General features: G+C 44.2%; 3 protein-coding genes across 3 annotated transcripts; 1 reads left to right on the forward strand and 2 right to left on the reverse strand.

Moving 5' to 3' along the window:
• Window positions 1–412: 412 nt before the first annotated feature.
• On the reverse strand, window positions 413–5,899 carry iml1 (GTPase-activating protein IML1; the record flags this gene model as incomplete). Its single annotated transcript, XM_039077625.1, has 1 exon — window positions 413–5,899. The coding sequence occupies one exon, from the start codon at window positions 5,897–5,899 to the stop codon at window positions 413–415; it is 5,487 nt and encodes a 1,828-aa protein (XP_038924652.1).
• Window positions 5,900–8,534: 2,635 nt separating this feature from the next.
• LCP9604111_9379 (putative C6 transcription factor) lies at window positions 8,535–10,914 on the forward strand (the record flags this gene model as incomplete). The annotated part of the gene is made up of 3 exons (XM_039077626.1): window positions 8,535–8,857; window positions 8,941–9,762; window positions 9,831–10,914. 3 exons carry the CDS (start codon window positions 8,535–8,537, stop codon window positions 10,912–10,914), a joined length of 2,229 nt encoding a protein of 742 aa, XP_038924653.1.
• Window positions 10,915–11,167: 253 nt separating this feature from the next.
• On the reverse strand, window positions 11,168–13,720 carry LCP9604111_9380 (transcription factor domain-containing protein; the record flags this gene model as incomplete). Its single annotated transcript, XM_039077628.1, has 5 exons — window positions 11,168–12,583; window positions 12,639–13,200; window positions 13,266–13,358; window positions 13,457–13,585; window positions 13,644–13,720. 5 exons carry the CDS (start codon window positions 13,718–13,720, stop codon window positions 11,168–11,170), a joined length of 2,277 nt encoding a protein of 758 aa, XP_038924654.1.
• Between the last annotated feature and the right edge of the window lie 12,332 nt (window positions 13,721–26,052).

Here is a 26,052-nt window from a genome sequence, read left to right on the forward strand (position 1 = left end):
AAGGTAGACCTGCTCCATTTGACACGGCGTATCGTCCGCGATGGCCTGATTCTGAATAACGCATTTGCCAGAGAGCTCCGCTATTCTCTGGAGCTCGGGGTAGCACATAAGGCGGGGGCAAATCCTCGGGGTGGGAGACACCGTTGGATTGGTGCGGTTTGAACATCGGCTGAATGGCTGATATCAGGCTAAAATGCATGGTGGCTTGGCCTAGCGTTGATGAGGAATTTTATCGAGAGGCTGGATATTTTTGGATTCGCCTCTTAAATCGAGATCAGAATATGTAAAATCTGTACGGGATACGTGGAGAGTCGAATAAAATCAAATTCTTTTCACGGTAACTTTTGTTACTAATATCGCATTTCATTTGGGTACAAAATCATCAGAGCATCAAATGGGTATCGTCGAATGGTCAGATCAAGGGTCGTAAGCTGCCACTCCTAGGGCTGGGATTGTAGCTGATGCTTTCTGCCCGAGCCCTGGCAAGTGTAATTTCCGGTGATATCAGTCCGTCGCGCGAATCACGGGTGATCCGAGATGGTAATCCTGGCGGCAGTGGGATATGATGACTGACTACGCTGGCAGGAAGCTCGAGGGACGGGATCGATGCATCCATTAGGTTTGCGGTAGTCGATTCCACCTTCGTGGATAACGGACGAGCATGCGACTCCGAGTAGAACTGCTCTAGTTGGGCTGCATCGTTGCAGAACTCAGATAGGCCATTAAGAATGTGTTCCGGAGCGCGGTACAAGTTTCCCGCGTCGAGGCTTGCTGATCCAGCTGGGGTAAGTGGGCTGCCGATGCTTCCAATGTCATGAACGGGCCGGGTTATTGGAGAAAGTCGGGGCGAGATGCGGTCAAGTCCATCACGGCCTCGGAAGTCGGACCGATTGTGGTTTTCAAAGCGGGCTGCGTCTCGACTCGCGGTGCTGCGGGTGCTCACCAGCCGATTCGCAAGGACAAGGAACTCACCTTCGTCGGTGATCTGCGCGAGGATGCTTCCGGTTCGGTGGATGAACTGCGGGTACTTGTAGTCGGGCTTTCCCCAGGAGTAAGAGACTTCAACGTCTGCTGGGAATGCAGAGGAGGCTTCGAAGTCAAGTACGAAATCAAACTTTCGCAATATGGCCTTCTGATAGTAGAGGCGATCCGGTGGACCCGGCTGCGCAAATGACGCATTGTTGAACACAGTGTGCAATGGCCCTTTGGGTGGTGGGATCTTGAGTGTGACCTTGTAGGGTTTCCGGAATGGCTGCGTCTTGTCGATAGCACAGGCTTCGGCGATCGGCACCTGTACCAATTTCAGCCCGAATTTGTCTGCGGTCGAAGCCCAAGAAAGCACGGTATCTTCAATCAACTTGGGGGTCGTGCTCATCCAGCTGAGTTCGATATGGAAGCAATTCTCGGGGTTATGTAGTCGGTCCCAATGAAGATCAATCACTTCCGGCCGATTCGACCGCTTGCGCGGATCAACATCGAATTTCATGGACTTGGACAACATGATGGCGACCTTATTCTTCGCCTTGGTGGGAGTGCTAGGAGTCTGTGGTATGCGCTCGTCGATGCTGTCTGATCGAGCTTTGAGGCTGGCAGGAGAGTCCTTGACAGTCCCGATAGCGGGTGTCGACGGCATCGATTTGTCTGTCCTAAGTTGAGGGAACCAGCTTCCTCGAGACTCTGGACGAGTGACACGATAATCAGCACAGACTTGGTAGAAATAGTTGCCATCTCGGAAATTGTGTCTCTTCTCCACATGTTGGAACAAGCCATGATCGATCAACTCGTTGCCGAATTTAACTGCCTGTTCACGAGTATCGATATCACGTATGTTTTGCAACAGCCAGGTTGTGAATTCAAATCCAATGAAACAATTATAATGTAACCTCCAATGCCACCGTCGGTCCATCATCCGGACGCCCTTTTCGCCTTGGATAATTTGCGCCAATGACATAAGATTAATGCTAGATCTGTCCAACAGTTCCGACTCCGGCAAGAGCTGAGCCGGGGCATTGTCGAGCCCTGGATCAGTGAGTAGCAAACGATCCAGCTCTGCCGTAACGATTTCCGATGGATTGCGTGTTTGGTACATGATATTCAAGGGATTCTGGTCTCGCTTGGGATTTGACGTCTCGAAAAGCTTTTCCTCCGGCGACACGTATTTGAATCGTTGCCAAATATGGGTCAGTTGGCTGATACCCAGCAAATGAATTTCTTCTTCGTTATCCTCATGAGAAGTTTGCAAATTCCGCCGAGAATTGGCATGGAGTTGAAGCGGAATCAAGACGTAACGGACTCGCCAGAATTGCAGCTGCTGCGCTGGATTTTGGAGATAATCTCGATGACCAGCCACATAATTATCGGCATAGTTCCAGTTGTACTCTTCGGAGGTTGGATCCAGCTTGATGTCCTTCACTTCGTATTCCGCGCTTAATATTGTTTTCATCGCCGGTTGATAAAGAGTAAAGGTAGGCTTTTTGGGAGAAATGATCACCGCAGAGTTTTGATGCGTAAAGCGGGTCACTTCAACTTCTCCCCCTTGGAGGCAGACAAGTCGGTGAATCGCGTTGCCTTTGGAGAGAAACACTGTGAGCCCATCGCGCTCTAGACCTCGGAAATCGAAGACGTTTAATGATTCAAGGGTGGGCTGCGCAGAAACTTCAGCCACATGTTTTCCAACAATGAGTTGGAAGCCATGAGAAAGCCGCAGCGAGATCATTTCTCGTAAAAGTACCCCGCGTGTCTTTGGTGCTTCAATGCCTTCGGAATCTTCATTTGGGAAGACACGATATGGTGTCTGTAGATAGTCTGAAGCAAGCACGCTAGCTGTCGGAAATTCTTCAGTTGTCAATGGAAGCACCGCAGGAGACTTCAAACTCTTCCACTTCACCACAGCCACATGTGGGGGCCGAGGATACGCATGTTGCCAACGACCAAACCAACTAATATCTCGCAGCACATCTTTAGGGGTATTGCATGGGTTGACCGATCGGACCCACGGGGCTAAAGCTTTGCTCGGGGAGCTCCGCGCATGTAGCTCGCGCGGACTATGGCTGAGAGTGATCTCGATATTGTGATCGTTCGGAGGATCGCCATGGCCCCGACCGACTTCATTCGCTGGCGTGTCCATCGACAGCGATCCATGGGGGCCCGCATCCTCTGGCCGTTCGGATTCCTTTGGTGGATTTTTGGGAGGCATTTTGATGGAAATCGGCTTAGCGGGAGTTTGGGACGACTTGGCGGGTGTTGAAGGCGTCGGAAATACCTCAAAGACCGATGTAGTCGATGCAGTTTCTGACGGACTCAAAGAAGTGATGCTCCTGGTATCGGAAATTGATCCGGCAGGAGTTCTTTGGTTTGTCATCGGCATAGCACTGGCATGTTCTACATTTACCACTGTGCTTGCCAAGGCCCTCGGAGGAGTAGCGCTCAAGCCTCGAAGTGCGAAGCTAATTGTCCGAGAAATACGTGATGCCATTGGCACCGGCGTCTTTTTCAACACTGGTTTTATGGGAGACATACTCTTGACCGATCCTGGGCTTTTTGGTGTAGTCATATTCGACTCAATTCTTCGAGGACCAGAGTGCAAAGAATCATTCTCGTCTGCTGGATTCGTTTCATGATGGCGAAGGCGGGTGATAGAACGGGCAGATAACCGTTCATGCACTCCACCCCCAGCAGCCTGGACTTCCGCTTCACTGGGTCGCTTTGCCTTGGGCGCTTTAGTACCCTGGTGCGGATTTGGAGAGACAGAGAAAAGGGTTTCATCGTATTGATCCATCCAAGACATCACTGCCTTTCGTGAACTCCGCGTATCTCGAGTCTGCGATTCATTTTGGTCTGCCACGTTTTGAACAAAGGACCCCCGGCGAAGGCTATCACTAAGTTGTCCTTGTCCCTTGAAAGATGAAGGGTTCGTGAAACGTGTTTTAGGGGGAGCGCGACTACCTGAATTGTAGCCGGGCCAAGATCCACGAGGTCTTGTTCCACCGCGCCCTTCAGTAAGGTAGGGGATTGTGATGTTTGCTTGTTCGCTTTCCATAACTCCCATCATTTGGATCTCATACATACGCACTCGTGGCGTGAATGCCTTTGATGGACGAGTGACGGTAAGAGAGATTGGCGCATTTGGGTCTTTTTTCAAGATTCGCCGGGACTCTCGGTACGTTTCAGGGTTCCAATAGGAGATATCAAGCCAATGAGGGATGCCAAAGCTCCATTCCTTGGCTTGAGGTGTTGCCCGCTCCCTCATTCTAGTTGCAGACAGGTATGAACTTGGAGAAAGATATGACGTTCTGCTGACAACGCTTGAAAGGGAATGGTGTATCTCAGAAGACATCCTATCCCTGTTCACTTCACTGGATCTAGCTCCCCCTGAATCCCCAGAAGGTTGCTCCACTGGCTCCCGGTATTTGAAAAGTGGCACAGAATGGAGAGGCATCGGACTCAAACAGACTAAGTCAATTGCTATGCCTCGGTTCGCAAGGGCTTCTGTTGTAGAAGCCAAGGACTCGTAGGAGACCTCAAAAACGCCACTACCGGGTGTGATAACAATGATCGAGGTGCCAGTATGGACCATGTCGCGATCGATATGATCAAAAGCCAGATGAGCAGAAGCGAGATGAATGGCCTCTAAAATATTTCCTCGTAGAGCTGAACTTGGGTGTCCGGCAATGGTCGCCATGTTTGGCTTGGAGTTCTTGATACCAGATACAGGATCAACGTCGTCCGGTTTTAGAATTGACACATCTCGTAAGAAGGTCCTGAATTCCCTTTTCAGCTCGTCTAGGATGGTCGTCCAATGGCCGCTTGCCATATCATTTACTACCACACGGTAGAAATCTCGAGTTGGAACTTTGTTTGGTCCAAATTTGCTGTTCAAGTTTCCAGCGCTGAGTTTAGGCTGACCTGGAGTGTTGGGTTTATCATATTCGACTCGAGTGAATAGCACAATAGTTACCAAATGTTTGGCGTCCGAATTAGCCCATCGCTTGAAGAGCTCCGGTAGGAAACCATTGATAACCCGACTGAAGAGGATGTCCCCAGTGCCCTCCGAGTCAAAGTCCCACATTTCTTTCGACATTTGGATGAATAGGACATATTTGGCGGACTCGCTTCGGAAAATAGGGATTGTATGTGGCGAAAAATATCCCGAAAGGCATTTCTTCTCTCGGATAAAGATGTTCTTGACAGTGGCTTTGATGCTTCCCATAAACATGATCTTTTGTCCTTTATACATGATTTTATCTGATAACTCCGACATGACTAGTCTCCACATGTCCGATCGGACCATGTATTGATCGCGAAAGGCAATATCGACATGAGACGCTGCACATTGGTCTCGATCCACAATCGCCAATGTAACTTGAGTTCTATTCTTGAAACCAAAGATGTTGGCAATATTGTTGGTCACTGAGATCTCCAATTGAGGATTCCGAGCCTTGGTTTCTGGCGGTAAGGCCTTCACGACGAATAAACAACGGCTCTGCAGTGGAGTCTTGAACTTCGAGGTGCTGTCCGTTTGAGCCGCCGAGTTGAGTTCGGCATGACCCTCACGAGCAGCTTTCGAAGCTGCCTCTGGCTTAAGTGTAGAATAACCATTATCGCCAGAGCCCCGTATGGGTAGGATCTCGACGAGATCGCCAACTTGCACTTCAGTTTCGCCGAAAGCCGATGGATTCAACAAAATCTCTTCACGCGAAAACGTCTCATCGTGCACCCAAAGCGCACATTGGTGTCGCGTCCAGCTTGCCGATGAAAGCCTGACAGTCCGATCATCTATGGCTTGGTCGTGGTCATGGTCACGGTTCGAAGCCTCCAGTGAGTGGGTGGAGCTGCTTTCCAAGCTCGCCGCGCTCACTTGCCTCAGGTGCGACCGCCGCATGGGCCCGCGCAAAGACATTTCTGTATTATGTTATGCTTGCATTTCGCTGTAATTAGTTAATTTAGCTTCCAGAATGCGTCCATGAGTTCTTGCAAGAGATAGCCTTTTGCAGAGGGGAGATACCACGGTCACGTGAATTATTCTGGTCACATGATAATTTCGCCTGAGGCAAACTATAAACATCGATCTATGGCGTAATCATACAATAGCAGTCGCTGATTTCCGGTCATCATACGGATTGAATCAATTGACTTGATAGATAATGAATTATTTGCTACCCGAAAGCCAACGAAAAGAAAAACAACGAAAATAATTGAATTCTGGTGAGAAACTAGTTCCGAACCCTAAACGGCAGATTTATAGAGTCAGCCTGCAAGAAAAGAAAACATGTATGCACGACCTGTGCCAGCCGATAGGCTGGCGCATGTTCTCCGGACACAACAGGCAGGCATCATTGAAACACTTTTTTGTCGTCCGTAGCTCGCGCCGAGACGGCTTGATTATCTCTCGGTGGACTAGATTCACAACAATCACAACAATGGTCACATGAACCCGTAGCGGCGGAACGCCCGACTTGACGCTTGACCCAAGAGCCCAAAATTAAGCCACCCAATCTCATTTTTTTTCTTTGACATGACTCTTCATTGACGTCAAAGAGGAATAGAAAGCGATTGTCTTGTGATTTGGGGTGCGCTTGGGTCGTGGTCCCCTTGAACGGTTCCAACACGTGGCTCGATTTCCCGCTGCATTGTGCGTTGCGCTATTGATAGGCTTGAGTCGGAGATGGATTTTGCCTGAGCTCATAGGGGCGGAGAAGCTTTACAATGTCGATCTCTTTGGCCATAATTGGTTCGACGTTATTCGGAGTTGGTTTCCGGATTGTCCCCGAGTCTTGTCCGGCACCTCCAACACACGAACAACATATCTTCGCTACCTCTAACACAGAGCGGAGCTTGAAGGGAGCTTTGTCGCTTAATCTTTGATGTTTTCCTGGGAAAATGACACTGAATGGTGGCTCAATGGATTTGCGCGTGCACTAACAGAAAAACCAAGAGCAACGGGCGCGTTGCTCCGAAGTCCATCCCTATCCTCGCATCAACCAGCTTTTAGCTCAGCTTCCAGTGAAGTATGAGCATCTTCATATCACAGCTCATATCACCGGTCATATCACTATCGTGGCGCTTCTTCTCGGACTTACATTATGAGATAAAGCAAAGACCGAGGCTTTCGTTCACATTTTGTCCTCTGTCTTGCCTTTAAGTGCTCATTGCAGACTTCTGGTTCTCACGCCTTGCAGATCACAGGCTGTGCTTAAAATGCTGCCTATAGCGCATTATTAGAAATTCGAGCAGTGGAGCCAGCAAAAGACTAGGGTTGAGCGAAGACTCTGGTGCGCGTTGCCCAGCTGTACAGAGGTCCGGTCCCTTTGGGTCCGCGTCAAAATTTTGCCGCTAAATTTTTCATAGTTGATGATGAAAATGATCAGTTTCATCTGTGATCTTCCTTCGAAGGTCTATTAGGCGTTTGGATTGCTCTATTTGCTGCGGTGCTGCCGACTGCCGGACTGCCGACTGCCGGACTGCCGGACCATCTAGCTGGCGGACTATTCATCGCAGCTGATCGTGCAATCAACCACGCTTCGGCGAGTCATTACAAGACCAGGAAATCAAATGATAGTCACTTCTATCAACGGGATCGTGATGGTTTGTTGTCTGCTTGCCTTTCGGTAAGCATGAGCATGCGAACGTCAGTGGGTCTTCGATTTGATGACGAACGAATATCGACCCACCCAAACTGAGGCAAGTCCGAAGAGAAACAAGACGATGTGGTTGAAAGAAACGCATTGGATGTTGACCTAGAAAGGACTCTGTCATACGATTCCGTATTTCCGGGTCTGAAAGCACAACAAAGATCCCCGTGCAAATTTTGCCAAGACCCTTGAAGGGAGAGGAAACTGAAGCAGCAATCTTACCGTGCAGTATCTGATTCTGATAAGCAAACCAAATGAAATGTATTCATGATGCTGGGTCCTGACACAATGATGGTTTGCCAAACTATCATCGGAATTTGGGATACCGGTGATTCTCGGACCGAAAGAGGGCGATAAGATTTGGGTCTGAACCCTAGTACAGAGAGAACATCACTTCTCAGCCTGTCAGAGAGCGGGTTCCATATAACTTTATGTTATATGTATGGGAATCATGGATGCTACAAACCGAAGGAAAACCTCGAGCAAGGCTCGTACAGACCACCCGCGCCATTGTCTATGCGATACAACACATCTATATTCACAGTCTGGAAGCTTCTATGATGTTCATTCTCGTCTATTCAAAAAAATACCATCCAAAGTGCAATGCAAAGCACTTATTGGCCTTAGCGCTGCTCTTAGTGGCGGCAAAGACCTCCAGCATACCAGAGGACCCGATCTCGGTTGAAACCCACTTGTGACTAGTCCACAGTAGGGGACTCGTCGACTTTGCTTTTGTGTGTTTCTATTTTTAATTTTTTCCTTCGTGTGCAAGGGGGATGATTCTTCTTCCCCGGCGGTTCGTCCAGTGTGGCTTATGAGTCGATGTCCCGCTAGCGTCTTGCGTCTCGTGCGAAAACCCTTTCCTATGATCAAATCCTTTCGAAAACTATATCTAGTAACGATATGGGTGAGAACTTTGGTGCTCCGTTTTCTGAATATCCGAACCTGGGAAATGGATTCAATTTTGACTGGGCGCCTGAATGCCCGCAACCTTCCCCCCTGGAGCTCAATACCGAAACTATCCGTGATGCCCGCGATTATCCTTCATTCAACACAAGCGACCGCGTGAATGCTAAGGTGGCTATCCCCCGGAACGCACAATCCAGTAGTTGGACTAGCAGTGGTCGAGTCAGCCGGGCTTGTGAAAATTGCCGCGAGCAAAAGGCCAAATGTAGTGGTCATCGCCCAGCCTGTCATCGTTGCCTGGATGCCGGTGTCCCGTGTTCGTATGGCGACCGGAAAAGAGAGAAGATGGTGAAGTCGTTAACCTTTTTCGTCTGTTCTAATACTTTCATCTGACATGTGATAGGCAGCTGAACGATCTAACTACACGGGTTCAAACCTTCGATGCTTTGCTCCGCGAACTTTATCCCAAGCTCGATGTCTTGTCGGCCCAGCGGGTCGAGAAAACACTGAGGGAGCTAAATTCACGGACCACGCTCACTACCCCTATCCCTACCTTATTCACCAACCCAACAAGGCCCATCAATCAATCAGGGCTTCACTCCCGTGCTGATGCTAGTCATGTGTCTATTTCCTCGGGGGCTGTAGACTACACCGAAGAGGACTTCGATCGGGATGAGAAAGTACAACCGACGGGATTTGTGGGTGAACATTCAGAGATGGCATGGTTGTATAGACTCAAGCGCTTTCTTGATCATGGCAGCTTGATTGCAGTCAAAGATACCCCCGCACGCCCTTCGTTATCTTCCGTGAACTACTTCCAAGATGACTCGGAAATTCTAGTTCCTGACGATATCGACCTCGCACACCGGCCTCCGCAACCAATCGCTAACAGGCTCATTGACACCTACTTTCACGCCGTACATCCTACCTTCCCCATCATTGGAAAGGCCGTCTTTCTGAATCAATATCGATCCTTCTATGCGAATCCGAACGTGCGACCTGGGAGACGATGGATTATAGTGCTAAACTTGGTGTTTGCCATTGCGGCCAGACATTGCTTCTTCGTCGATCAAATCCAACCAACTTGCGACGGCCATCAGACTTATTTTGCACGGGCTTGGAGGTTGAATGTAGGTAAAGTATTGCTAGATCATCCGGACTTGCAACAGGCACAGGTGGATGGCTTGGCTGCTTTCTACCTCCTATCGGTTGGTCAAATTAATAGGTCGGTCTTGCCCCTTTTCCTTCTTGATTTATTGCATGATTTATATCTGATTGGTCTTGCTCATCTAGGTCATGGAAACTCATCGGAATGGCGAGTCGATCGGCGGTGACTATGGGTCTAAACATTCGAAGCGAGAGCGATAGCATCACCCAGTTTTCGAAGGAACTTCGATATCGAGTTTGGTGGGCACTGTTTATGTTGGACATGGTGCTATGTGAGATGACAGGCCGTCCACCTGGTACGGGAGAAATCTTTTGCTCCACACCCCTCCCTGTCCCCTTCGCAGAGGAGAATTTTTGGGACAGGCGTGTCGCGCAACTTAATACCGACCAAAGGACTCGAAGTACATTTCCCCCCTCTTTAATTTCCGATACCACGGCAACTTCGCCAAAAGAGTATATGGCTCCAAGAACCCCGGAACGGCGAGAGTCGGGCAAGGGAAAACAAGAAGAAAGGGCCAGACAGACGGGGGTAGAGAATCTAACACCAAATTCCTCTCTGTACCTTTTGTACACAGTGGACTTGGCTCATCTCTTACGAGAAGCTATTGATATGCTCTATGCTCCCAGAGCAGTTCGACAGTCATGGCACGAGATCGAAGCCGCCATCTCCACGCTAAACAATCATACTGACAACTGGTTGTCTCGTCTTCCGGTGGAGTTTGATTTCACAACGCTAGACCCAACCCCTCAATTTCTACAGCAGCGTGCTAGTCTTGCTTTCCAATTCTACTCGACCAAGCTGATAATCTTGCAGCCCTGTATCCGCCGTCTATCCCGACAGTCATCTGAAGCGGGCCAGGGAACGGTGTGTGATCAGATGGCAGCCTTGTGCGTTCATATGGCAGGCCAAATGCTCGAACTGCTGCCTGAAAATCCGGACTTGATTTGGCTGTATGGCGTCGCTCCGTGGTGGTGCATCCTGCACAACATCATGCAGTCGACTACCATCCTGCTCACCGAGCTGTTCACTCGCACTCATATAGGCACCGCCAAGGCTGTTGATATCACTAAAAAGATCAACAAAGCGACTCACTGGTTGAAAGCAATGTCGACCAAAGATCTTTCTTCCCGGAGAGCCTGGCTTGTCTGCATGGACCTTCTTTCACGACATGGCTCGAACTTTGGGCTTGCTGTTGATGCCGAAATCTAGACGCGCATATTCCTCTGTATCTCATGTATGTAGTTATGGGATTTTTGATTCATACACCGGCTTGATGGTGAGGGAAAGAGACCGTAACTGTTTTTGCCTGCAAGGATATCTCTCTGCGTACACACGATAGTATCTTGACCTGAATACCAGCTTCGACCATACAGTGTTGAGCCACTTGTCAAGTCAACACAGACCAGAACGACTAGGTCTAAAACGTGCATATTATTATCTCATATGCCCCAGATATACCCAATCAAAACTCGTGGCATGTATACAGATTCTCAGCCTCGTTAAAGAACGTATCAACAGGATGCAGCAGCCCAAGGTCAATATCTGACTGGGCCAGAAAATCTTGCATGGTCGGCTCTAGAAACGCCATTTCGGTCGTGTACCCACTGACGGCATCCCTCAAGGGATAGGAATATGCATCGAATCCATGGTTATGGACAGGTTGTGTGGTTGGGGCAGAAGCAAGGATACTGTGCGTTGTGGGCATCAAAGATGCCGGAGGTATAGTTGCCGATGTGGACGGGTTCAGTGGCAAGGCGTTCAAAAAAGGAGTAGTAGCTGTTGCTAAATCCGACGAAGGCCCAGACAAAGGTACTGCACCATTGCCAGAGGGAGCAGCATTACCACTAGCATTAGCGTTGGTATTAGGAGCGACACCTCCACCAGCAGCCATATCAGCATTCCCGTCATCTCGCCTTCCTCCCTGATACTCACCTAAACAAACCTTCACCTGCTCGAGATTCCGATAGAATTCTGCCGCCGCCAAATTCCCATTCTCGGCCATAGAGCGTAGCAGATCCAGCGCGGAGTCGAACGCGGTCATATCAGTCGGACTGCCGATTGGTACAAAGCTGGACATTGCCAAGATCAATGCCGAGGAGAAGAGGTAGTGCGCGTGGAAATAGCCGAAGGTTGGCATGGACCCGTTGATCCACCTTGTCAGGATCATGGAGTGGGAGTGTCGCGCTGCATGAATACATGCTTCGCTTAGGGTAAGGACTGGTTGGGAAACGGATACGTCTTCGCTATCGCTTTCGGTCTCGGCTCCACTGGTACGATTGCCGGTATTGGGGTGAGGTTTCCTCTTTTTGCTTAGTGTCATTAAGAGGTGAAGTAGCGTTGGGCGCGTCGTTAGGATCACGCATTGGTTGAAGGCCATGTGGAGTGAGACGATGGGTTTCTTGCTCGATTCTAGGTCTTCCATGTTGAGTCTGAGGGATTCGGGGAGTGTTTCTACCCAGTGTTTCAGGGCTTTGAGGAGTTTCTGAACGCGTTGGAGGAAGGTTTCTTGGTACTTTCGCCGGCTATATAGTCGGGTGATTGTCTCGCCCACTATGCGTGCCAGCTTGATGTTGGCGGTCATGTATTCTGAGTCGGAGAGTTCTTCCTCGTGGCGCCAGCGGGGAGAGATGGTTGACGGCATGTCGACGTGGATATCTTCATCGAGGATTTGCATTGGGAGACCCATTTTGGACCCCCACATCCGGTCGAAGATGTAGATCGTCCACCATATTTGGATGCGGTGTTGGCGCTCCACTGGGTCGATGAGCTGTGATTCCGGGATATTATGATTCAAGCCGATGGTCAAACCCATCCGCATGGCGTTTCCAATCAGGATGTATGCTGAATGACGCCGGTTGAGATAGTATGAGAAAAGAGACTTGGGATATGGTAAGTATTTTGATGCGAACAATAGCACATGCTGAGCCACATACCAACAGTAGCAGGGTTTCCAGGTGTGTAACACTGGTTCTCTCTGGCAGGATCTGGACCAATCCCATTGACCGAGCAAAATACGATGTGCCTGGTACCCTGGAGCCAGAATTGGGCTCAGATCTGATTGAATACGCCTGGCCAAAGGCGAACAAGGCGAAGAATTTACACTTGTTAGCCGCGCAGTCAAAGTCTTGTGTCTGGTAGATTTCTTCCAGTTTATCTAAAGTCGACTTGCGCATCATGAGGTGGTACAGATGTCCGATCTGGTGGATTGCTATCCGGACTAACAACCGGGCATGGTGAAGACTCGGCCACTGGATATCGGCTTCGTTCGCTGCGGCGATTGTCTCTTCGCGCTCATACTGTGTTCGCGGAATATGTGGCATTCCACTATTCCCCGACAAGAAACGCCGAAACCGTGTCGCGAATGCTGAACATGCTGCCTCGCCGATGTAGATGGGCGGCGAAGAGGGATCATACCGGTGAAACCAGGCTCGATCTCCAATCAATGGATTCTGAATGCCTGTTCCATCAGGGACATCTGCTGTCTTGGCAGGGCCTCTGTTGTAAACCTCAGTATTCTGTATATTGTGGGTTATCTTTTGGAAAGTCAAAGAGATGTCTACCTTTGCGAGGGGTCGTTGGTCTCGGCGACTTGAGCCGAGGTGATCGACCGTTCCTTAAGCCGCTGATTCTCTGCGAGGATCTGATCCAAATAGCTGATTGAAGAGGACAGTTTTAGCTTCTGGTCTGAGACTTGGAATAGACAAGCTTTTCAGGGCTTTGGCTAATAATAGTCGGTGGCTTGCTTGCATACTTTTCACTAACTTTCACCTGGCGATCCCGAGTAGCATAGGCACATTCATCAGCGACGCCTACCGTGCGGCATTTGCTACACGGCTGGTCTCCGGAACATTTGATTTTATGCGAGTGGCATCTTTGACAGCTGTGAATGCTGTGTGTTAGTGCTCGGTGCTCCGGTGTGAGCTATCTGGAAAACGCACGCAACAAATTTCCTTCTTTGGGACTCCCGACCTTGTTGCTCTTCCTCTTCCGTAAGAGCACGCCTTTTTCGTACCATCTGATAATTTCCCTTTTTTTCTAGGGCTGTTCAATTTGAGCAAAAAAGGAATTCGTCCGGATGCGGTCGGAGCATTGAAATTCTTTCCCGAGGGTTCGGCAATTTCAGGATTTGGCCGAGCTGATGCTGGGGCTGACTAATCTGCTTGCTGGCGGGCTCAATCTAGTTATACTCCGTAGGTCTTGCTCTGTCTGGTGAGGCAAAAGAAAGCGGATCAAGTATACACATGTTTCATTTCTATGTAGGTCTATACTATTGCTATACTGAGTAAACAAAAACAAAAACATACAACAGTGAGGATTCGCTGGTGGTCACCCACCCAACTACTAACTCACCGGCGTGTGGCTTATGTGCGGCAGATAGTCGGGTGGGTGTCGCCCGGGTGAGAAATGGGTGAGCGCCGCTTTACGGTCGCGCGACCGGGGGTGATAAGGGTGAGTGCACTATAAACGGGGTAAGAATCAGGGTGAGAATCACCCAGGTCGCGCGACCACCGCATTGACCCCTTCAGCTGAACTAACGGCAGAATATCATTGGATCGTGTTGTTTCCCTTGAAACACTCGATATCTTGGCATCTGCATATAACTAGAACTGGAAGTATCACACACCTAGGCAGTAGGCAAGTTGGCAATACCAATCGATTTGGTTAATCTGCTCAAAAAGCTATCTCGAAATCGAGCTAAACGCACTCGGCGGGACTTATATCACAGGCCAATCAGAGCTCAGTGTAATTTAGATATAACTAAGAAGAGAGGTTGGGAGGAAAGATCCACCACAGCGGCTGAGGGACTAGTGTTTATAAATATGAGAGAATCTTCCTAGCTAAACCTCTTTATGCAGACCTGTCATATCACAAGTTAGTGGCCAGCTATAAAAGAAACGCTAGGAAGGCTAACTTTGAAAGCGGAAGGCCAATCAATAACGTACAAGTTTGGACGCCACGTTTAGCTGTATCGGCATATATTTGACCCCTATACTGCTTAGCAGAATACTTGTAGGAGTGGTTCTCTTGGTTTTCTAATAGATATCGATACTAACCCTTATGTGGGCTATGAAAATTGCCTAATGGGGGTTGCGCATTTATACGCAACCCCACTAAATCCACTAAAGTGTGTTTATAATAGATTAGAACCACATTATTCTAACTTGAATGCACTTTTATCGCCTTTATCGTGGTTAACCTTTACCTGGATGGCATTAGGCTAGTGCCGCTACCCTGGCCTAAAAGCGATTGGCTGTGTGGTATATAGGCAGTGCTTACAGCCGTATTTGTAGATCGACTAATCCGCTCAAGAAATAAGGGTTAGACAGCATGTGACCTCTGGGAGGAAAGATTCGACGCAACTACCCCTGGTTTCTTCTAACCATAAACCAGCAAAACAGTTTTGTATAGTTCCCCAACTTGCTACTATAGGGTCTTTCACAGAGTAAGTATTTTAGCTAGAAACTCGAAAAGGCTTATTGGGATTGTGAGTCTAGTGGAAAGGATGACATCAGTGACATGCTCTTAGACCCTGAGGTATATCTTCTATAAGGATATAACGAGGTAACATAAATTAATATAAGACTAGGTTATGAACTTGGTTAGACAACTTTGGGCTTCTATTCTAAAAAAATCTAGAAGAAAAATCAGTCGTTATTCTCAGAAAAGCTTCAAGATCTCAAGAAAGCTTTAAGATCTCAAGAAAATCGAACGAATTTATCAATACTTTAAAAATAAATGCCCCTCCTGATTTTCTGGCTAGTGTAGATCGATGGTAGGATAACCCGTTATCATTCTTTACAGAAAGCAGTATTGACCTCGATTTAAGTAGATCACCTGTGGCCCAACTCTACATCTATGTTAAGAACCTGGAGCAGAGAACGGAGAAAGATATCGTATACTCTCGCTTGATCAAAGTGTTATACTACCGGCTTAAGGATAGGTTATGTCTTAACTACGTCCGTGCTAATGGGCTAGAAATATTAGCTGAAATAATTTCTAAAACTGGCATCGTTTACAGTGACCTAAAAGAGGTTAAGGAAAAATTCTCTAAATAGGTCACAGAAGGGAAGAGACTCGATACTTTATACAAAGATGTCGACGATACCGAATCCCTGGAAGATATATACCTCGGCGTTTTGTTTTACTTGCCTGAAGATACTGATGATGAATTGTGAGTTTCCTGCCTTGGTATACTTCAGGTGTAGGGGTCCGTGACGAAGCCTTAAGAATTTTAATCTTTTAAAACTTTTTTTAGAGTCATACCATTAGATAGAAACCCCAATCTGAGGCGATTAAGTACCTTTGGGATCGTGGTATATTACGCGTTAAAGGAAAGTAGAAGATCGATACTCTAGCTAGTAAGATATTTGACTATTTGTAGGAGAAAGTTAAAAATTCGATATAAAACCTTGCATCTAAATTAGACTTAAGTAAGTATACTGCCTTTTCTAGCTGCTAAATGCTGACAGAAGACTCCTCTGCAGATTAGGCGATGCAACGTACACAGGCTTTCTAAATACGGACAGCGAGAGAACCAGAGAACGATGAACCGAATACACTAAACTCTGCTTATTCGCCGACGCCAGGCCTGTGTTCTTCGGCTTCAGGATCTACAGCCGTCAACATTCAGGCAGATTCTCCACTAAGATCAACCCTTCTTGAAGAGAGAATTCAGCTAAGAGACTGGGATCCTGATATCCCCGGTCCATAAGCTGAGGTAGATCCAATACAGCCCTCAAAGAACTGTCCACATAGATATGGGCCGAAAATGCTTCATGCTACTCCAATAAAATGAGCACCTATCCTCACGTCACATAAAGACGTTTCGAGTCAATAATCTCTGGTTGAGGTAGTCGTCGTTTTGAGACTCGCGGCTGCTGTAAAGTCGGTTAACATTTTAATGTGGAGCGGTGAAAGTCAATGATTAACGCTCGCCTAAGTTCTTCATTCCATAAGACATTGTTATACCGAAGGTCTTCGTAGATGATTCCTAATGCTCTGATGTTCTTGTTCGATTGGTAGATCCCCTGCAGAAGCTGTGGCGTTAGCTCTATCGATGCCGTACTTTCCCCCCCCTAGGCTATCACGAGTATATGACGAATCTCTCTAGCCCTATAAAGGAAATAAATTTTCGCCAAGTCGATTATACCTAGGAAAATAGGTACAGCGGACCCTTACGCCTTCTATAGAATTCGGTATACCTCCGCTTCGTAAGAGACTTCTTTCTATAGCGCCGACGTGGTTCCTTTTCCGATAACGGTATACCTATATACGAGATAAGTAAGTTTAAACGGCGTACCGTATACCCCGTAACCTCTAAGGGGTATATATCGGTCAATGTTTTCGTCCAATTGTGCTTTTAGTAAATATACTAAATCCTTAGATGTAATTAGATGCTGTGGATTGTTATTACTTCGACGATAGAGTATCACATTTAGGTAATAGTTATCTAGAAGACCGCCAGACTGTAACCTGAGTAAGTATCGCTAGGTACAAAATTGCGTATCGCGGTAGTGGGACTAGCTGTCTAGTCCTTTATTATTATTTATATCTCTTTATTAAGCTATATATTAGGTAGATAGGGAAGATAGAACTTAGCTGAAGGTTCGTTTATAGTGTATTACTGGTTTTAAATCGGGGTCTGGCGATTGTAACGACTGTAAGCGATACCTTATATCGGATAGGGTATAGCTAACTCGAGATCTTGTAGACACTTGATAAGCTATTAATTTAGGGAAATCTAGCGGAGATAACGATGGTTCATAAGTTAAACTAGAATCTAGGCTTAGAAATTCTAGGGTAGTACTGTTAGAGTTAAGAGGAAGTTGCTAGAATTCGTCTTCGGGAATATAAGAGTGAGTGTGATCGAAACTAGTCTTCTATATTAGAATATCTAGTTGTACGGAATTCCTCTACTCCTGACCTCGTACTGGCGAGTGGAATGCCATTAGATATAAATATAGTATTCTTATAATAGAAGTATTTGTAAAGGTAGCTTCTATTTCTATATTTACTTCACTATTAGGATTATATAGAAAGTAGTATAGTATGCTAGGATTGTTTTATCGAATACAGAGGAGGATCTAGATAATCCTATTAGTTATATAGGAGTACTCGAGCCCTTCCTAGATTATTATATAATACTCCTAGATAAGAGCGGAGCAGATAAGTCGCTCTGTATTGTACCTTAGCTTCGCTTCCTAGTTAATCGGTATTTTGTTTAATCTAACTATATCCTTCTATAAGTCTATTAGTCGGAGCCCTATATAAAGGGTAGCGATAGAAAGCTTATAAGGCAGCTTATACTTAACTAATATAAGGAGAGTAGTAGTATTGCGGTCGATATAATAGATATAGAATTAGTTAGGTCTTAGGTGGTATATACTTGACAGTTAAGTTGTATCTACTTTAATAGTAACGTTATTATTCAAGGAATTCGTATGATTACTGAATTGGATGCTATCTCTGAGGCCGAGCTTATTGTAAATAGCGGGTATCTTGTATAACTCTGTTATTATATTATTAATATGCTCTTCTACGGCGAACCGCTTATAGGCCTTAAGTTCCTGCTTACTGCTTATAGGCTTACGACTAAGTTGTCGGCCTAATCCTTCTAGCTTATATAAGGATGAAAACAAATGTGGAGAGCCTCCTGGTATTAACTGGAGATAGCTGTAGATAGAATTGAAAAGCTCTGACTGTAGTGCTGAGCAGTCGGTCTAGTGTTCTAATTGTGTTGGGTAATATTTCCCAGTGGGAAGGGGTATTTTGCCGGTAGTCGAGTGAGATAGTATCTCGACTCTTAGTGGTTGGGAGAGTAGGTCATACGAATAGTGTAAGAATTCCGCGAAAGTGGTCGGTCGGCTGAGCTCTTGAAGTTGTTCTTGTCTCTCTTTCTCCTGTCTGCCTTTATCTTCGGCCTGCTTCTGTCGTTCTTTAGTCTGCTTCCTCCTCTCTTGTTCCTGTTTCTGTCGCTCTTTGGCCTGTTTTTGTTACTCTTCGGCCTCTTTGAGTCTCTTTTCTGCCTATAGAAAAAGAGCCTTATAATCTGGCGAGTTACTGTTAGCTATCGATGTTGGTCCCTTGAGACAATTGCGATAGGTATAGGTCTCGGTTGGCGGGCGCTTGATCTGGGAGGCTAATGTCAGCTGATCACGGTTTCTAGTAGAAGTATTCCCCGAGAAATAATAAGGTTTCCGCTGGCTAATTTTAGCATTTGGAAGTATGATAATATCCCCCACGTTAATAAGAGACCGTAGTACTTACTAAAATTAGATTTTCTTAGGTTTTAAATAGACTATATGCTATAGGCAAAATCGGTTCACTGGGTCGGTCGCCCTACACTAAGTCGTGAGGGTCGTATCTATCTTACGTCGGATTGCTTAAGTAGAGAGATGTAGTAGCGATCGAAAATCTAAACAGTGTATTAGGCTAGAGTCGCTATTCGTCTTTTCCCTAGCGGCACTCTGCCGCTTCTTGGAGCCTTTATTATTCTTTAGAAGATCCACTGGTATAATATGCTAAGGCCATTCTATTATGCGCCTAGGGCCACTCTACTAGAAAATAAATCAACCTATTGCCAATTAGGAATATTACGGATAAACTATTATCCTATATAATATATTACTCTGTCGCGCCGATCGCCCCCTTCCTTCCGTTAGTATAAAAGCCTTTGATGCTCCTAACTCCCCTAAAATTTGATATCCCTTTAGAAAAAATCGTTTCTTTACAAAATAGCCACCGAAAATACCTGTTTAGCGTATAGCTGGTCTCTAATATGTTAAGACGCATATTGTTACCAGAGTTATGTGAATCTCTTCTATGGTATTAGCAATCGAGGGGTATGGTTGTTAGGCTTAAACTTAATCCTAAAAGAACGGTCTTCCGACCTACCTAACTTTAAGGCCCCTAATATCAGGTTTTTAGCGTCAAGAACCTCAATTCCTATACCTTAAATCGTTAAGGAATAGCAAGAAGACGATGGGGCTAGTTTTCTCCTTACTAAACGGATTCGAGGTTAAATATTGAGTGAAATTTGGCTAAAGATAATATCGGCCGATAAAGAATGCGTTGTAAAACAGACTGCTGAGTACTTAATATAGCTTTATAAGCTTCGCTTGGACCGACTGGAAAGTATCGGCGGGCACCTAATCTACTTAGCCTTTCTTTTTCCGAATGGCTATAGGATTAGATATGGACCATTTTTATCTAATAATAAATTATAGGCTGAGATGTCGTTGGCCTTAACTTAAGTTCTGGAGTAAGTTCGTTCGAAATTACGTTAGCGGATGCCAGCTGCGACTCCCTATACCTTTACTTACGGCGACCTGACTAACGTCAATATCATTGTCGAGAATGGTAATCTAGCAGGGATTCTAGACTGGGAATCTTCGGCCTTTTTCCCTGTTTAGTGGGAATTTACTTATATAGGAATTAGTCTGGGGTAAGATAATAAAGAATAGAAAGACTTGCTTTATATATATCTACTGGATCATACTGAGGCCCACAATTTTTAGTTGGATTTCTTTATATTGCGCAATTATCCTAAGTTAAATAAAAGAGGACTGGCACTTTTAAAGGAATATGGTTCGAGTTTACCAGAGAAAGAAACTTAAGAATCGAAGAGAGCTATTGCTTTATTCCACAAATTATTCACAGTAAAAATAATAATTAGCACTGTCTTAGGTAAAACGCAGACTCCGAGATATCATCTTTTTTTACAGTTGGTTCGTACTAACCTACTCACAAGTAATAGTAGTCCTCTAGTATTTATAAGATTAGAATTGAAGTTCTGCCGGGATATTATCGAGACGTACCATTTCCAAAATAATGGGTTAATATATCGATCCTAGGAATTCGGTACTGTAGAACTCGTAGTGAGTTCTCCTGGTCACATTGCCCTTTTTATAAGCTTAATTTAGATAATTTATATTCGACGATAGTACGAGGTCACTGAGGATTCTTAATAATAGTATGGGCTTTTCGGTGGGGCGGTTTATAGTAAGAGGATATATAGTAAGAGCGATGGTAGTAATAATAGAAGATATTACCTAATAAGGAATCTTTAACGGATTTATAGCTTTTTCCCTCTTAGGGGTAACAGACTGGATATTAATATAAGTGTGGGAATAAATAACAAACTAAATTAAAATAAACGGGCTTTTCTCCCATATTACTAACAGCGGTTGGCTAGAATATACTACGCTGTATGACAATTCAATCCCTCTAATAGAGGTATTAGTGTCAATAGAGAACTGATTCTGATACGTTAAAAAAGAGGAGAGGCCTATAATATCTTCCTTCGTCTTTCGTCTAATCTTATTAACCCATAGGACGGTAGGGATAGTGAAGACGAACTCACTCCAATTTAGGTATCTCCGCACTCTGCCGATTATTTCCTGGATAAACGAGTGCGAACCCCGCACGCGGTAGTAATATAATATACTAATTAGGGCCAGGCTAGGTATACCTGTATTCTCCACTATATTCGAATAAGGCTGTCTAATGAAATAGCCCCGCTCCTAACTAAGGAGTAAGGAATACTTACAGGTCGCCTATATTAGGCGTATAATAATATAGGCGGACTGCGCAATCTTATGATTAGCGAATCGCTCTCGTTTAAACGATTATATAAGCGAAGGCCCAGCTTTCAACTACTTACTGCGCCTTGCGCGTATATAGAAGCTAATTAAATAGATCAAAATGGACCTACATTTCGATATTAAACACTCGAATGTGGGTCCGAACCCTAGTCTAGCTAGCGGGGACTATTTAGGAACCACGTTTAAAGTTAGACACTCGACTGAGGTTAAGGCTTACTAGAAGTTCGCAGTGTCGACCGTGGGTCCAAGCTTATAGTAAAAAACTAAAGAGTAAGCCTAACTCTAGAATGTAATTTTAAACTATCCTATCTCTTCTCTTATTAAAATGGACCTTCTAGTAGCCTTAGAGACAATACGCAATGCATCTGATAGCGATCTTCACTTGTATGCAACACAGACTATTTTAACGCTTAGGAGAGTCGGTCAATATCTTCAGTACAACCTAATACCCTTAATACCTAGTTTTCAGGCGACTCTTACTAACCTGTAAAGTGTGCTATCTCCTCCACATTTACCTTAACTTCATTAAGTTGCAGAACCCGGAGACTAAGTAGGCGTACTAAATTCAAAATCTCCTTAACCTCTTCAGACTGCTGGGTTTACCGATCATTTTCCTAAGGAAACCCCAAGCGTGCCATCTCCCCCACATTCACCTCAACCTTTCCAAGTTGCTAAAACGACGGCACTTAGCGATTAAGGCGTCTTATTTCCACAAATACCTCACTTCGATAGCCTATAAGTTTCCGCTCTAACCGCCTAGTTGATACTGACCAGAGACTCCCCCAGTAGCGCTATACGTATAGAGTCTATACGTACTCTTTTACCACCAGACCATATCCCTGACTTATTAAAACGAATAAAGCAATCAGTAAGTTAGATTTAGGAAGCTGGCCAAAAGTTACTAAGTCACCTACTATCTCATAAGCGAAGCTGTGACGAGGACCTTCGATTAGAGTATATAAGGCGCCTAGAAGGAGATCGAATACTTAGCCCTAAGGAAAAGCTCTTAAGACTTCTTATACTGAGATCGATTGCTCTAGAATTCACAAACGAGCAGTTAGATAATAAAGTTTATCTAACGAAACTCAAGGAAATTTATTAACACATCTTGTCTCCGAGTCCTTTTAATACTAATATTTTCAATTATAGGAATAACAGTTTCTTCTCGAAAGCCTTATCAGCTGGTCTTAAGTATATGGTTTTTAAGAAGATCATTTCCAAACGCCTAAAAGAAAATGGTTTACTAAGTATATGCAATATAATTTCCGCTATCGTTAGGCTGTATATAGATCAATTTTAAAGATTCCGCTATAATGAAATGTATCGCTTTGCGGACAAACTACTTTTAGACGACATATATATCACGATTTTGCAGAGTAAGATATATCTGCTCGATCTAGTACGAGACCTTAGCCTATGGTTTAGTTAAGTGCAAAATTCCTACAATTGTGAGTTGACTTCGCTTAAGAGTTAACCTACTCTATGCTGACTTTTGTTAAGTGATGTTCTGTTATAGCTAAGTTTCGGAGATAGAATCAGGGAGACAGAAGTTCCGATATATCGATACTTCTGTTCCGTAAGATTCGGTTCCATCGAATATAGGGTTTGCAAACGTTGATATCCCTAGCAACGGAGCCGAATCGCTAAATCCAGAGGATTGTAATAAGGCCGAATTTGTGTACCTTTTCTATGAACAAATTTCTAACCAACCTATTAATATTTCTAGAATTATAGATAATATTGCCCAAAGGTCTTGCTTTGATTTTAAACGTATCGCCCCACTATATAATCTCGGTCTATAATCTCACTAGGAACTTTATGTATCTTAATAAGGTGATAATACTAACTTCCCAATTTATACCCCCAAATCCCTAATTTCGCGTTATTCTCAATCACCAGTCGACTTTCACCATGTATATAATAGTAGCGATCCAACTGAACTGTTTCCTCGCTAAGTATCACTTTTCCCTTGATGTAAAACGGTATAATTGCTATATAAGGTTGGCTAACTATATTTATACCTAAGGAGAAAACCTAGAGAGTAGGTCTTATTCTATATTGGTTTAATCGGCGCTCTTTTTGAATCAGGTTATTCTATTCTAAGTTAGAACCCAATTGTATTAAAGCTGAATTATATATCCTTACTAAAGAGAGCTCTTTAATCTTAGCGATTACCTCCCTCCCCCTGCCTTATACCAGTATAGTAGTGGATATCCGATTAGAAGGGATTGATAGGGATTCTATTAGAGACTGATTATTTTTGTAAGCCTTAGTGTAGATATCTTTAATAGATGAAGGTATCGCCAAAGATTCCACTAAGTTGTTATCCAAACCCTTCGTAGCTATAGATATACGCTTAGATTGCGAGGAGCAAGTGCGAATGTAGTTAAACTGTACCGAAATCTATTAAAGTTTTATTAGTACAGCCGATATAATATACTCTGGTTACTTATATAAAGGGGAGATGGTCGTTAAGGGTCTTGCAAAGATGATATTAGGTAGAAGTGGCGCGGGGCTCGTTAGGACACTCCGAAAGGCGGATAATCTCCGGGAAGCGGTAGATAGTTCTTCCGTTCTCCGCAAGCTTAAATATCAAATGTCTCCCGTCGAAATCTGCGGCTAGTATATAGCACAAGCTTATTTTATTACTATTTCAATATAGACTTTTCTATCTCTTAATTACAAATATATATCAATTGTACTTGAGACCTACTATTTATATTATACGTAGACTATTCATTGTATCGGGACAGTGACTTGAAATATATGGCCTATACGTTATAATAGGTATTAAGAAGCTGGGTGTCCCGCCTCTACCGCTAAAGTAATGCTAAGAAGTCAGACTTGGTTGATATTTAAGCTTAATTGAGGTTCTATTGGTAGTAGTATAAGCTCTACTTCTGGAATAAGAAACTTCGCTTATATTATATATATCCCTTGCCCTATATCTAGATTGAAGGAGGAACATTTTTTATTAATTACTTTACCGTTATATTATTGTTGGTTTATCCTTATATTCTATATACTTCTGCCTCTTATTTCTCTACAATTGAAGTTAGGTATAAGAGCCCGTGAGCTATATATTTAGCTCTGTGCTGAATTGCTTTGCCTATAAATAGTCCGAGCCTTATATCTCTATTAAAAACAATTAATACACCGTTGTATAGGCCTTTATTATTAAGGTTCGCGATACCATTAATCTAAGGTATATAGATGGAGGCTAATATAGATTATAGTGAAGTATCATGTGCTTTTAATATACCTATACTTATGGATGTAAATATGTGGAAACGGCTCTGCCATTTCTATGTACCGATAAGGTTACTAAAGGTCTCTGTATAATAGGAGAAGTGCTACTAAGAAAACAGAATTTCAGGTATTAATGTGGCAAGTATCGTGTGGCTAAGCCTTAAGGTTTGAAAGCTAGGGCTTATTCTCGCTTCTATTGATAAGTACGTGAAGCTATAAGGAAATTGGTGTAAATTTGAATAATAACTTATTAATTAGACTGGTAATATTGATATAATAGCTCTCTAAAATTACTGAGTAATGTAGGAATTATCCAATTAAATAATCACTTAAGGCTTTTAAGAAAGGTATTCCCTCCTTTATGCTCTTTATAGATTATAACCCTTTAATTTCCTAGAGTCGATTGTATCTTTATAAGAACTCGCCATTTTTTTTATTGGGTTTAGCGCCTAAGTCTGTTTTCGTGCGATTTATATTAAAGAAGCCCTAACAGTTACTTATATTTATTAATTAGGCGAACCTATAGAAAGCTATAAAGTATCTCTGTTCCTAGGTAACTATTCTACTAACTATTCTAGTCATATGGCATTTTACCTCCTCTTTTCCTTAGCTATATTAATAATGCTAATAATACCTACTAAGCCCCTTACCGCGCAATTGCTATGGGTTATAAGTCAATTCTGTATATTTTTCTTTAATCTAATATATAGTAGATATCTAACTAACTATTTAGTCTATAAAATAGATAACCCTTAGTTTATGATTAAATACAGCGATGTCGCTACTTATATCGTCTCTTCGGCCCTATATAATAATAGGCCTATTACTACCGATCTACTATCTAGTATTCTTTCTCGGTATATAGGATATACCCCTCCGACGTTTATTAAGAATCTAATAGGGTTAAATGCTAGTAATATGGACTTGGAATATATAGTCGTGCTATACAGTCTGCTAATAATGGATATCCTGCCGCCCAGTTCCCTATGTATATCAATCAAGCGTATACTTTACTTGTATAACGGGGAGGACCTTATGCGTTATCTTATGGATAATTTGGACATTAGGGTAGAGAACCAGCTAGGAAGGATATAATATCTCTGTTAGCTCGACTATAGGAATTTGGCCACTATATTTCGAGCCGTTAAGATAGTAGAATCATTGAATACCTAGGGCAGATAGTTGTTTTTTGTATAAAATTTATTCAGCTTATAGTTAGATATTGATTCTCTGATAAATAGAGAAAGAATGTACTTTTAGGACTATTATCTAGTTAAGGAATATGATATGATGGATCACATTATGAGTTGTGTGGCCTTCTATACTCGGTAGGAGATAAGTTCGAGTCCCATATCTCTATTGAAAGTAACCAACGCTCTATTATATAAACCTTAATTATTGAGGTTTCGAATTAGACCCCCTCCGTTACTTACTTTATCAAATTAGGCGATCCTATAGAAATCTATAAATTATCTTATTCCCAGATAATTATTCT

The sequence above is a fragment of the Penicillium roqueforti genome (genome assembly GCF_015533775.1).
Source record: "Penicillium roqueforti strain LCP96 04111 chromosome Unknown scaffold_46, whole genome shotgun sequence".
Classification (NCBI taxonomy): Eukaryota; Fungi; Ascomycota; class Eurotiomycetes; order Eurotiales; family Aspergillaceae; genus Penicillium; species Penicillium roqueforti.